At 49.0% G+C, this 12987-nt stretch overlaps 2 protein-coding genes across 7 annotated transcripts in view; one reads left to right on the forward strand and one right to left on the reverse strand.

Annotated features, from left to right (window-relative positions):
• Nucleotides 1–12887, reverse strand: part of Mdm4 (MDM4 regulator of p53) — a 146006-nt gene extending 133119 nt beyond the window's left edge. The window contains exons 1-2 of one of the 2 annotated variants that reach the window (XM_039090702.2): nt 12788–12887; nt 10366–10434 (exon numbers count right to left, since the gene is read on the reverse strand). The gene's annotated coding sequence lies outside the window, so the exon portion shown is untranslated. The remainder of the gene's footprint in view (nt 1–10365; nt 10435–12787) is intronic. The other variant, XM_039090700.2, reaches the window with a different exon arrangement.
• The window catches only part of Pik3c2b (phosphatidylinositol-4-phosphate 3-kinase, catalytic subunit type 2 beta), a 60868-nt gene that overhangs the window by 8489 nt on the left and 39392 nt on the right, over nt 1–12987 (forward strand). For 3 of the 5 annotated variants that reach the window (XM_063272074.1, XM_063272075.1, XM_063272073.1), the window contains exon 2: nt 10747–11788. In XM_063272074.1, the coding sequence (XP_063128144.1) occupies nt 10841–11788 (948 nt within the window). In that variant the 5' untranslated portion in view covers nt 10747–10840. The remainder of the gene's footprint in view (nt 1–10746; nt 11789–12987) is intronic. The other 2 variants (XM_006249754.5, NM_001105951.1) reach the window with 1 other exon arrangement.

Below are 12987 nucleotides of genomic sequence, written 5' to 3' on the forward strand. Positions count from 1 at the left end.
AAAGGTGTGTGGGGGATAAAAGGCAGGACCATGCTCGGTTTGTGTGAGTCTTGCAGCTTCCGTTGCTCAGGAATGAGTGCCGTCTACCAGGGACTTCACATGGACTGAATATACTCCACCGTGTAAGCACGCGGCTACAGTGCTGATTTAGGAATGGCGTAGAGGGAGGACCGTGATCAGGGCCTGCAGACACAGCGGATGACGCTTCCTACCCAGGAGAGATAGAAGTTGGCTTCTGGCATGGCACCCGGACTGGTCAACCCCTTTTCTGGTTCTCAGGGACGGTTGGTGGCTTGGCCCACAGCCTTTCTCTGCTTAACTTACAGGGCCAAGCCAGTGGCAGACAGCTGCTGGCGGCCCACCGTCCACACAGCTCGTCACCGCCCACTGCTTCGCACATTCAGACTTACAGGCAGTCACCCCTGCCCTCCCTACAGATAGGACTACTACAGGAGGATGCCTGCTGGCTTTCTTTACTCCATGTACCTGATCATTCCGAGTCTCACCCCATGGGCCTCCTGGTCCCAGAGCTCTTGTATATTTGCTTACAGGAAGAACACAGAAACAGAGTCTCCTCCACAGGGTCTATGGCTCCTATTCCTCCTTGCAGCAGCTCAGTGGGTGCCTTACTCTCTCCTGTCACAGACAAGAAGACTCTATCTAGAAGGGAGTTTAGCCCAGAAAGTTGTTATCAGAAAACCCTCAAGGATTTGTTACCATTTAAAGAAGGCCCTGCAGACATTGTTCTGTCCTCTGGCTGGTCCCAGGTTTGTGCAATTGCCCCAACGTTCATGCCCATTATACCAGAGGCTGGACCTAATTTGACATATTCTCCAACGCCGTCTCCCTGCTCTGTGCCAGCTCCAATGGGTTTGCACAGCCATGGGGGACTTGGAAGCCACCATTAGCACGGCGTGATTGATGGGTAATACCCTGCTCTTGCTCTCCCCTCTGGGGAAGCCTCCAGTCCAGCCGGGTGTCTCTCTATCCTCTGCCCTGACTGGAGAGGATTGACTGTAACCTGTTGGTGGCCTCTGTTTTCCTGGGCTGGGTACTTCTGGGAGGGCTTTTTTTTTTCTTCCACCCAGGAAGGAATCCTAGAAAACTGGATTCCATAGTGTGTGAGCTGGGGGATCTGAACTCAGGCTGCAGGTGACGGTGCTGGCCTAGGTTTTATAGGAGGTCTCAGTTTGCATGAAGCAGTGTTGACACTGAGAACGAAGATGGCTGATAGTGAGGCAGAACCCCTGTGTCGCATTCCCCTAGTACCTGGCCTCTGTCCGCCTCCGGAGCACAGTCTCGGTATCGCACAGTACCTATATAGCACTGTAGTGAGTGAGACAAGGGCTCCCCACTGTCAGTGTGTGGAAGTGGGGTAGTTTGGGGAAGTAGGGATGGGGGTGTGTGAGAGTTGCATGGATGGGACAGACCCAACAGTTCCCTCTGCTGGAGGCCATGTTTGGTAAGATATGGTCCTCATAGGAAGGTCCTGCACTCCCTAGAGGAGCCCGAGGCTGGACTGAAGGAGACTAGCTTGTTTGGGGGACTCTGGTAGGGGAAGGGAGGGAGCACAAAGCAGGAGCCATGGAGCCAATGAGCCAAAGGAGGCTGCTTTAATTTGACTAAAAGGACCACTTGCAGGGGAAACGATTCACAAGGGTTAAAAGAACACTGCAAAGAAAGAATATAGGCCAGCGAAGAGAATGACCTTGGTGCGTGCAATGGACTGTGGCCTTGCCTTAAGTTAGGGTTACTACCACTATGACATCATTATGACCAAAAGCAACCTGGGAGGAGAGGTTGGTTCTGCTTATACTTTCAATTAACAGTCCGTCACTGGAAAAAAACAACTGGCAGGAACCTGGAGGCGGGAGCTGATGCAGAGGCCATGGAGGGGTGCTGCTTAGTGGCTTGCTCTCCAGGGCTTGCTCAGCCTGTTTTCTTCGAGAACCCAGGACCACCAACTCAGGTTTGGGCATCACCCACAATGGGCTGGGCCCTCCCCCATCAATCATTAAGAATATGCCCTATAGACTTACCCACAGCCTGATCTCACAAGTGAATTTTCTCAGTTGAGGTCCCCTACGCTCAGATAGCTTGTGTCAAAAAACTAGCCAACACAGGCTTCAATACAAAAGCAGGGAGTGAACCTTTCCATCTTCCTGGGGGAGGAGCTGGGCTTCTGGCAGGAGACCCGGGGATTTAATGATGTTCCCTGTTCCTGCTGGAGTTGGTGAGGAACAGGAAGGGCAGGGCAGCAGGTGTGTGGTATGAGGTGTGGGGCCTGGGCTCATAACTGTAAAGCCACTGCAATGTGAGTTTGGGAGATGGATAGAGCCAGAGGTCTTCCTTGGAGGGAAACATGGACCAAAGGGATTAAATCCTTATGGCAAGCCACATGCTCTGGGCCTTACCTGTAAGCTCAACATTTGGTGGATCAAAAGTTCAAGACCAGCCTTGGCTACATAGTAAGTTACAGGCCAACCTTGGTCTTCATAGAATCCTGTCTCAAAACCAAACCAAACCAAACTAACTCAAGGTATGATGACACATATCTTTTATCCCAGCACTTGAACAGCAAAGACTGGTGGGTATGAATTTGAAGCTAGCTTGGTCCACATAGCAAGTTCCAGGCCAGCCAGGAAGACCTTTTCTCAAGAGGGAGGGGGAGGGGAGAGGGAGGGAGAGGGAGGGGAAGAAGAAGAGGAGAAGGAGGAGGGGGAGGAGGAGGAGGAGGAGGAAGAGGTAGAAGAGGGGGAGGAGGAAGAAGAGGTAGAAGAGGAGGAGGAGGAAGAAGAGGTAGAAGAGGAGGAGGAGGAAGAAGAGGTAGAAGAGGAGGAGGAGGAAGAAGAGGTAGAAGGGGAGGAGGAGGAGGAGGAGGAAGAGGAGGAGGAGGAGGAGGAGGAGGAGGAATCAAACAACAAAAATCCATGTCCTCCAACCCCTGGATGGCGTGTGTTCCAAGGGAGGTACTTCCTAAGACGGCATAGGACGAGTTTTCTTCCCTTGAGTAAAAGCTACTAAAAGCTGGGTTGTTCAGGGCTGTGTGAGCATGAGGCCCTCCATATTTTTACCATCTCGTCTGAGAACTCTCTGTGCTCTTGCCCTGTGAGGTATAGCTTAGGGTATGAGGTTCCTCCCTGCTCCATGCCCCAAGGAGGGGTTGAATTATTTACATGTTTACCACCTTTGCCACACTGAGCGCTCCCTGGAATTACATGCCAATTATCTGAATGTTCCCTGTATTTGACGATTCTCAGCATACTGGTGTCAGTTCTGTGGTGTGGACTTTGGAGAGGAACTAACCCAGAGCCTTTAGGTTCTTTGGATCTTGAGCAGGTCTGAACTACAGTGGGGTGTCTGGAAGCTTCTTGGCCAGCTATCTGCCTCAGGCCTCCCTCTCTGGCACAGGCTCACAGGAGGGAGGGCCTGCTTTCTCCCTGCTCTCTGACTCTGCCCTGGCCGCATTGCCCTTCTGCCTGTCCCTAGTCATTTGCGGGCCTCTGTATAGCCTGAGTATGTTGCCTGGTACTGTTCAGACCCTGGCACCCATCTACGTGACCGTGAGCATGTTCTCTTCCTTCACCACCTGACTACCCTATCTTTGGGGGAAGCTGTCAGTTCTTGTCTTCCAAAGAACCCCTCACCTGTGGTGTCAAGCCAGCTGTACCTTTGATCACCAGTGAAATGGGTGCAGTCCAGGGACTCACCCTACTGAGTCATGACTCCAGGGAAGGGGCCAGGAGTTTTTATGTGTTGGAAACGCTCTCCAGATGACAATTACAGGTATTCAAATGTGGACTATTGGACTACGTAGGATGTCGTCCTGTGAGTGTGATGTTTTGTGGGCGAGCTAGGAGCTTTGTATTTACATAAATTGCTGTGCTACTTAGGAGATCCAAGCTGAAGTATTGATAGCAGTCCTTCGAAATGCTTAAGTAGAAACAGAACACAGACTGGTGTGTGAAGCTGGGGAGGGGAACCTGGCTGTCAGCGATTTCCCTCTCTTCTGAGATCTAAATGGCAATTGGCTCCTTGATCTCTCCCTTCCAGTGCTGGGGTTCAAATGCAAAGCATCAGGAGGCTCAGTGGTTAAGAGCACTGGCTATTTATTCTTCCAGAGGTCCTGAGTTTGATTCCTAGCAACCACATGGTGGCTCACAACCATCTGTAATGAGATCTGATGCCCTCTTCTGGTGTGTCTGAAGACACCTACAGTGTACTTTTGTATAATAAATGAATCTTTTAAAAAAACAAAAAAGCAAAGCTTTCTATAGGCCAGGCAAGTACTCTGTTTCTCAGCCACACAGCCTGGGCCACTGTTTGCTTTTTTTTTTTTTTTTGATTGATTGATATTGATTGATTGTATATGAATGCTCTATCTTCATGTACACTTGGGTCCCAAAAGAGGGCATCAGATCCCATTACCCTGTGGGTGCTGGGATTGAAACTCTGGAAGAGCAGCCAATGCTCTTAACTGCTGAGCCATCTCTCCAGCCCCTGCTGTTTGCTTTTTAAAAGAATTCCTAGTACCCTTTAGGACCAGTGGACCAGAGCAGTTTCCACTGTGTCTGCCCAGCCAAGGCTGGTGGGGAAGAAACTCCATTGGACAAGGGAGGCTCAGGGGACATGAGGCCCTGGTTACTGGAATAGTTGGTCCCCACACCTGGAAAATGAAATCCCGAGTTTTTAGAGGAAGCCAGTTCACACTGTCTGACCTCCCCTTTCCTCTCTGAGCCTTGGAGATTGCTGGGATGCTGTTTGTCCTGTCTCCTTGCTTCCATGGCTGATAGCCTAGCATTGTTTTTGCCCACAACCAGAACTAGAGGGCACTTTGTAGTCTTTTGGTTCATCTGTGCACCCCTCTGCCCTATCAGTACCTAACCCAGCCCCACTCTGTGTTGGAAAAACCCTATGCAAGGATCCCTCTGTGTTCCAGTCACCCATCACCTCGTCTATAAAATCCTCACTGCTACAGACTTCGGTCCTAATATTGTGACTCACAGCCGTTCTTTGTGGAAGTATGTTAATTTGGAGCTTGATAACCTCAAGAGAATAACTTGTAATTTTTTAAGTCTTTACTTGTTGATTTAGTTTGTTTTGAGACAGGTTCTCATGTAGTTCAGGCTGGCCTCAAACTCGTTATATGATTGAGACTGGTTTTGAACTCCTGATCCTTCTGCCTCCATCTCTTGAGTCTTGGGATCATGAATGTGTACCACTGTGCCTGACACGACTTTTAAAACTAGCTTTTCTAGTTAAGTTGAATTCTGGATACAGTATTTTAATTAAAAATTTGTATATTAGCATTTTACTTGCATGTATGCCTGTGTACCGTGTGCCTGGTGCCCTGGAGACCAGAAGAGGATGTTGGACGCTATGGGAACCAGAGTTACAGACAGTTGTGAGCTGCCGTGTGGGTGGGTGCTGGAAATTGAACTCAGGTCTTCTAGAAGAGCAGCCAGTGCCTTCAACCACTGAACCATCTCTCCAATCCCGGAATAAAATATTTTAAGACCATTTTTGAGATTTGTGTAAGGGACGTGGGGTCCAATTTGGGGGTTTGGAGAAAGCTCTTAAAGAACGTAATCTCAGAGTGGAGTCACAAGAGGATAAGTTAGAGTCACACGAGGGAGCTGGATTGAGAAAGCTATGCCCAGATGCACACGCTTGCATCAAGTCAAGAGGTGTTAAGTGCATAGGGATGCAGGCGGAGGTGACAGGGAGAAGGGCAAGAGAGGCCTTGTAACTGAGGCCAATAGAGAGCCATTGAGAGGTTCTAGGCAGGAAGTGCAATGATCCGATCCACACTTTAGAAAGAACCCCCAAGCCTTGAAGAGGAAGTGCTTGTGGCAGGCAGGACTGTTAGGAATCTGTTATAATAGTTCAGGAAAAAAAAGGGGGGGGGGCTTGAACCAGGACAGTGGTAGTTAGCACAGGAGGAAAGATTAGCTTTGGGGTGTGAAGAACAGAGTCACAGCCGTGATGGGACTTCAGATGAAAAAGAAGGGCTGGGGTTGGGGATTTAGCTCAGTGGTAGAGCGCTTGCCTAGCAAGCGCAAGGCCCTGGGTTCGGTCCCCAGCTCCGAAAAAAAAAGAAAAAAAAAAAGAAAAAAAGTAATTTTTTTTTTATATGAGCACATTATAGCTGTTTTGAGGCACACAAAAAGAGGGCATCGAATCCTATTACAGATGGTTGTGAGCCACCATGTAGTTGCTGGGAATCGAACTCAGGACCTCGGGAAGAGCAGTCAGTGCTCTTAACCGCTGAGCGTCTCTCCCATCCCAAAAGTAACCTCTAAGGAGCCATGGAAGGGTGGAGAGGTCAGCAGGTGAAGAAATGAGCAGACAGCTGCCTCAAGCTCCTTCATCTTTGGGAACCTGCTAAGGACAGTAGTAATCACACCTCAAAGCCATCTACAGCTCTAACCAGATTTGCCAGGGTCCTGGGAGGGCACCTCAGCTGGAGGAGGACCCGTCTCCTATTTTGAATTGAGTAGAACTTAACCACTCAAGAATCTGACAGAGCTGGGGGTGTGGTCAATGGTGGAGCACAAAGCCCTACTTTGTATCCTTCCATTCCTGTGCATGTGTGTGAACACGTATGCACACCCCCCCACACATATTCCCCCACACCACATACATACCACACTCACCACGAACACACCATACCACATACACACATCTCATACATACTCGTACATGTATACCATACCACCACACATGTAGCACACGTGCACGCCCACACATACAGATACATACACATACCATACATACCACACCGACTTACATACTTCCCATCCTCCACAACAGACCCCACACCACACACATGCCACATACACATACCACATACACACACACACACTCCCCCCACTCCACACATGCCACACCACACACACAGACCACTTACATTCTCATACATGTATACCACCCCACACACACATACCACACATACCTTGAGCTCGCACAAGTGCGCACACACACGCCGTACAGACATGACCTAGGTGTGGTGGCACATACCTATAATTGCAGCACTTGGGAGGTAAAGGCAGGAAACCCAGGAGTCATTTTCAGCTACACAGTTCACCTGCCTGAGTTACAGAGTCACAGAGTCAACAGAAACCAACCAACAACACACAAGATCTCTCTGAACCTTTCTACTGTTGTTTTCAACTTCACGGTCATGAGGTCAACTTCATGGTTCACACTACATGGGTTTGTTACCCCTTGCATGAAGCTGCCCTGTAGAACAAACACCATCTGATACTTTGGTGTAACAGTGAGCTTCCGGGATGCTGTTGCTAGAGGTTAGAAGCGACTGCTCCACACCCACAACCACAAACACAAGCTGTAGGATCTCCTAGGAAACCGTTCTATTGATTTTTATTAAATACCATTAGCCTACCACAGACCAGTTAACTCAGAACCTATTGCATGAGTGGGCATTGAGCTGTGAATAGTTCCTGTCCTTCTAAGCTACAGCTCGAAAGCCACGCGACAGACCGACCTCGTCTCAGCTCTTTTCATGTTGTGACTTCGGAAGCAGAAGGTACCAACCTCGGGGTGAGCGGCAGACTCTTATGTCTAAAGAGCTGGCCTGTGGTTCCTATCTGGCTTCCTAAGGGCCAAGGGATCATCCGTATGTTGGCAGATCCATATCCAGGCACTATGTCTCACCTGTCGTTGAACTTCGAGTAATTATAAGTCTGCTAAGTAGAGCTGTGTTGTACATTTACATTTTGCTGGGGCTTAATTGACATGCCACAAACAGCATATATTTAAAGTGTACAACATGATAACTTTGGCATATGAACACACTGATGATGTCACTGCCGCCCGGCAAGATAATGAATGGGCTGCAGGCGTAGCTCAGTGGTAGAGTGCTTGCCTAGCATGCTCGGGCCATAGTTGTGATCTCTGCAGAGAGGGAGGGGTGGAGAGAAAAGCCAAAACCAGATAATGAGCATATTCATTGCTCCCAAAAGTTCCCGTCTGGCTTCGGTGCTCCCCCAACCCCCAGATAAGCACCCATCTGTTTTTTCCTCTCGGTCGCTCCATTTGCATTTGCAGAAATTTCCGGTACATGCAGCGATATAGGCCCATACGCCTGTCTGGCGGGTTTTATTCAGCAGAATTAATTTGGGACTCATCCACGTGCCTACGTATGTCAATAATTCATTCATTTTCATTGCTAAGTAGCACTAGTCGATATATATGTAGATGGATCACTTTCTGATTTGTTTAAGACAGGGTCTTAACAGAGCTCAGGACAGGCTTAAGCTTTTTATGCGACAAAGGATAACCTTGACGTTCTGATCTTCTTGCTTCTACCTCCTGACTGCTGGGACCCTAGATGTGCGTCATCATACTTGGCTTTGTGTGTTTCTGGGGTCAAACCCAGGCTTTGCGTACGCTAGAAAGCTTGCTGCTAACTGAGTTCAGTCCCCATCGGACTTCATGTTTTCAAAAGAATCACCATACAAACATTTGGGTCATTTCTAGTTTGGGGATTGTCTTAGTTAGGGTTCCACTGCTGTGAGCAGACACCATGACCACAGCAACTCTTGTAAAGGACAGCATTCAATTGGGGCTGGCTTACACTTGTTCAGAGGTTCAGTCCAATATCATTATGGCAGGAATCGTGGCAGCATCCAGGCAGACATGGCACTGGAGGAGCTGAGAGCTCTACCCTCTTGTTCCGAAGGCAGCTGGAAGACTAGCTTCTAGGCAACAAGGACAAGAATCTCTAAGCCTACCCCCACCGTGACACACTTCCTCCAACAAGGCCACACCTCCTAATAGTGCCACTCCCTGGGCCAAGCATATGCAAACCGCCACAGGGATATTATAAGTAAAGCATCTATATTCAGTATTTGAGGCTTATTGTTTTGTTTTGTACTCATCTGGAGTGCATTGTGTATTATCTATTTGTAGTGCCAATATCAAGCTCAGCCTGTGCACACAAGGCAAGCGTTCTACTGATGAGCCATAGCCCCAGTCCTGTATTTAACGCCTGTGGACAAGTCTGTAGCGCTGTGCGATTGAGTCATAAGCAGACGTGCACTTGCCTTTCCAAGGTGGTCATGCTATTTTACGTTCCACTAGCTATGTGTGACTGCATGGGAGCTGGTCTCTCTCTTTTCTGTTAATTTTTGGGTGTTTTGTTTTGGTTTTGAGACAAGGTTTCTCTGAGTAGCCGTGGCACTTACTCTGTAGTCCAGGCTGGCCTTGAACTCAGAGATCCACCTGCCTCTGCCTCCCGAGTGCTGGGAGTAAAAGCCTGTACCACCACTGCCCCAGCTTCTTTGATAATTTTAACGTCTAGATTTATGTATTTTTATTGTATGTGTATGGCTGTTTTGCCTGCGTGTATATGTGTGCACCACATGTGTGTCTGCTACCCTGGGAGCTCAGAAGAGGGCATCAGATTGACTGGAACTGGAGTTAATGACAGTTGTGAACTACCGCATGGGTGCTGAGAACTGAACGTGGGTCCTGTGCAAGACAATGCTCTCAGCCCCTGAGCCATCGCTCCAGCCCCTTCTTCTTAATTCTTGTTCTGAAACATCTCCCATGCCACCCAGGCTGGCTGTGAACGCCTGGCTTCTGCCTTTACCTCCTGAATGCTTGGATTATACCAAGTGCCACCATGCCTGGCTTAATTTTTTTTTTTCCTATGGCACTGGGGTTCAAACCCAGGGCCTTGAACCTCCCAGGTCAATGTTTTACTACTAAGCCTTGTTGACAGACCCCTCTCCTTCTAATTAAAAAATACTTAACTGTATTAATATTATGTGCACATATAATAGAAGTAGGTGAGTGTGGGTGCGTGTGCCACACCACAGCGTGTGTGTGGAAGTCAGATGACAACTTTTAGGACCCGGTTCTATCTTCTCAGATGAGTTCTGGTGACTGAACCCAGGTCCTCAGGTTTGTACTACTAAGCCACCTCACGGTCACACCTAACCTTAATTTTTGAACGACACCTAGGCCAATGGTTCTCAACTTGTGGGTCGTGACACCTTTGGAACTCAAACAAGCCTTTCATGAGGGTCGCCTAAGACCACAGGGAAATACAAATATTTACATTATGGTTCATGATAGTAGCAAATTTACAGTTAGGATGTAGCAGTGAAATGATTTTATGGTTGGGGTCAGCACAGCATGAGGAACTGCATTAAGAAAGAGTCACAGTGTTAGGAAGGTTGAGAACCACTGATTTGGGCAGTGCTGGGGATGGAAGCCAGGGCCTCATGCACGCTGGACAGACAGACACTTTACCAGTGAGTCTGACCCTAGACAACCATCCTCTTTGGTTGAAGAGACCGGGCTTCCCGTTTTTTACTCTTAGCTGCTGCTAAGTACCTGTTTTTGAAGGACTCATGAAGGTTGTCCTCTGATCTCCACATGTATCTGTGGCGTTCGTGCCTTCCCCTAAGAGCAAACAAATAAATAATTGTTAAGAGGAATAAATCAAGTACCTCTTTCTTTCCTGGGAGCCCACGTGATGGAAGGAAGGATAAGAATTAGGACCAGAGATGGAGACGTGTGTACAAGGATGGCTGGATGGCTGTAATAGAGTTGCCCTGGTCTCTCTTTTTGTCTGCCTTTCTGTTTTTTTACTTCTGTTGTGGGCATTGAGGAAAGGGACAAATGGCCCGGATTATGTCACTTTATTGTCACAGTATCTGATTATTGATAAGTCTTGCTTTATAACTGAACTACATTTTTGCCTGTTGCCTACAGGTCCCGAGACAACATGTACCTGCTGCCCTCCATGCCGGACGCTGGCAGGAAGTAGAAGGCTTCGTCGTCGTCTCCTGTGCCCCTCGCCCTCATCATGTCTTCGACTCAGGGCAATGGGGAGCACTGGAAATCCCTGGAGTCGGTGGGCATCAGCCGCAAAGAGCTGGCTATGGCTGAAGCCCTGCAGATGGAGTATGATGCTCTTTCCCGGCTCCGACATCACAAGGAGGAGAGCAGGGCCAAGCAAAACACAGAGCCCTCTCTTATCAGCTGGGATGAGCCAGCCTTGGACTTCTACAGCAAGCCAGCAGGCAGGCGGACAGAGCTCAAGCTCTTGCGTGGTCTTTCTGGCTCTGATCCCACCCTAAATTACAACTCCATTTCCCCACCAGAAGAGCTCCCCAACTCTACCTCCCAGGACCCACAGCCTGGCACAGATCCCTGGCCCAAGGGCTCCCAATCTGGAGACTATCTCTATATTTTTGATGGCTCAGATGGGAGATGCTCTCTGTCTCCAGTATCAGGTGACACCGATGGCTCTTGTAAGAAACTATCCCCACCTCCTCTCCCTCCTCGGGTCTCTATCTGGGATGCCCCTCCCTTGCCTCCTAGGAAGGGATCTCCCTCACCCTCCAAGATCTCTCAGCCTGATGACATCAACAGTTTCTCTTTGGTGGAACAGCCATCTGACAAACTGCTAGGGGCCCAGGACCCAGGAGAGGGAGAGCTACCCAATGGTGGGGGACAGCGACATGTGCTGGGGTCCGTGGACTATGACGGCATCAATGATGCAATCACGAGGCTCAACTTGAAGTCCACTTACGATTCGGAGATATTGTCTGACGCTACCAGGGGCTGGAAGGAGGGCCGAGGACCCCTGGACTTTAGCAAGGACACCTCTGGGAAACCTGTAGCCCGGAGCAAGACGATGCCCCCTCAAGTGCCCCCTCGAACCTATACGCCCCGATACGCCAACCGAAAAAACGCAACACCTGGCAAGAACCGCCGGATATCTGCCGCTCCGGTGAGGACCTTCCTTCCTGTGCGTTCCTTTCAGAACGTAAACTTGTTTCTCTTTGCAGTTCCAAATTCAGATCTACAAAGAACTCACTCCGCCTTTAGTCCTCCCTTTTGCCCTCAGGGCACTTGCAGGTTGGGGAGGGATCCAAGCTAGGCTTTATTATGGGAGGCAGGGCCAGGAACATCAGGAAAGTCTGGCTCCTGTTCTAGGCTAAGTTTCAGTGTGATGATCAGAAGAGCCCTTCTGAGGCAGGTGTTTTGAAGTTCTGGCTGCTGATTGTTACTTCTTTCATGATGTAAGGACCGAGTTAGGAGTCATCAAGCTCACACTGGTTGAGTGGTGGGGTGGGACTTGAGCCGCTTCTGTCTCCTGAGGCTCTACCCTGCCGATCACTCAAAGCGTTGACTACTTGTTTAGTGGTAGGTCACCCCCCCACCCCCGTCCAGATCTCCACAACAGCCCATCTGATGCTCCAAAGCCACGCGGCATGAGATGGCAGAGCTGGTATTAGACCCTGGTCTAATTCCAAAGTCTCTCCCTTCCTCACTGCTTTTATCGTGATAAAAAATATATCTTACACATTTGCCACTGGCCATTTAAAAGCATACAGTTTAATGGCAGTTAAGTGCAGTCATACTGTAGGGGGCGTTTACCTTTACCTATCTTTCCCCACTCTTTCCTCAGTGAAAATAGTCAGAAAAAGCCTGGCGGTATGATAATGCTTTGCCTTATTTATCATATACAACATATAATATAATATAATATAATATAATATAATATAATATAATATAATATAATATGTAAAGAACAAAGTCTCTTCATGTCATCCCAGATGGCTAACACAGATGTGTTCATATGCCTTTGGCCCATAAGTGTCTCTGGAGGAGGGGACCTGAAGGCCACCTTATTTACCCTTGACTTCTGGACACCCTGCTCCCAGAAGTCAAGTGGCTGCCCCATAGCTTCGGACTTGTGTAGCAACTTATGGCCCGCCCCTCTTTGCAGCCCTTTCCTCCTTACCCTTTGTCTCAGAGCCCTGGGGCTTTCCCGCCTCCTGTCCAGCCTTAGGGACCAGTTCCAGCCCTGCACAGCTGCACAGTCCTTCCTTCCTCTGCTTTTGTAGACAGTCCCTCAGAGCCTAAACAGGGTGAGCTGCAACTTGGGAGCTCAGGCTTTTTAAAGGCTCAACTCAGAGGTGGGGCTGCTCCTGCTATTTATAG

Source organism: Rattus norvegicus, chromosome 13 (assembly GCF_036323735.1).
Source record: "Rattus norvegicus strain BN/NHsdMcwi chromosome 13, GRCr8, whole genome shotgun sequence".
In the NCBI taxonomy this organism is placed as follows: Eukaryota; Metazoa; Chordata; class Mammalia; order Rodentia; family Muridae; genus Rattus; species Rattus norvegicus.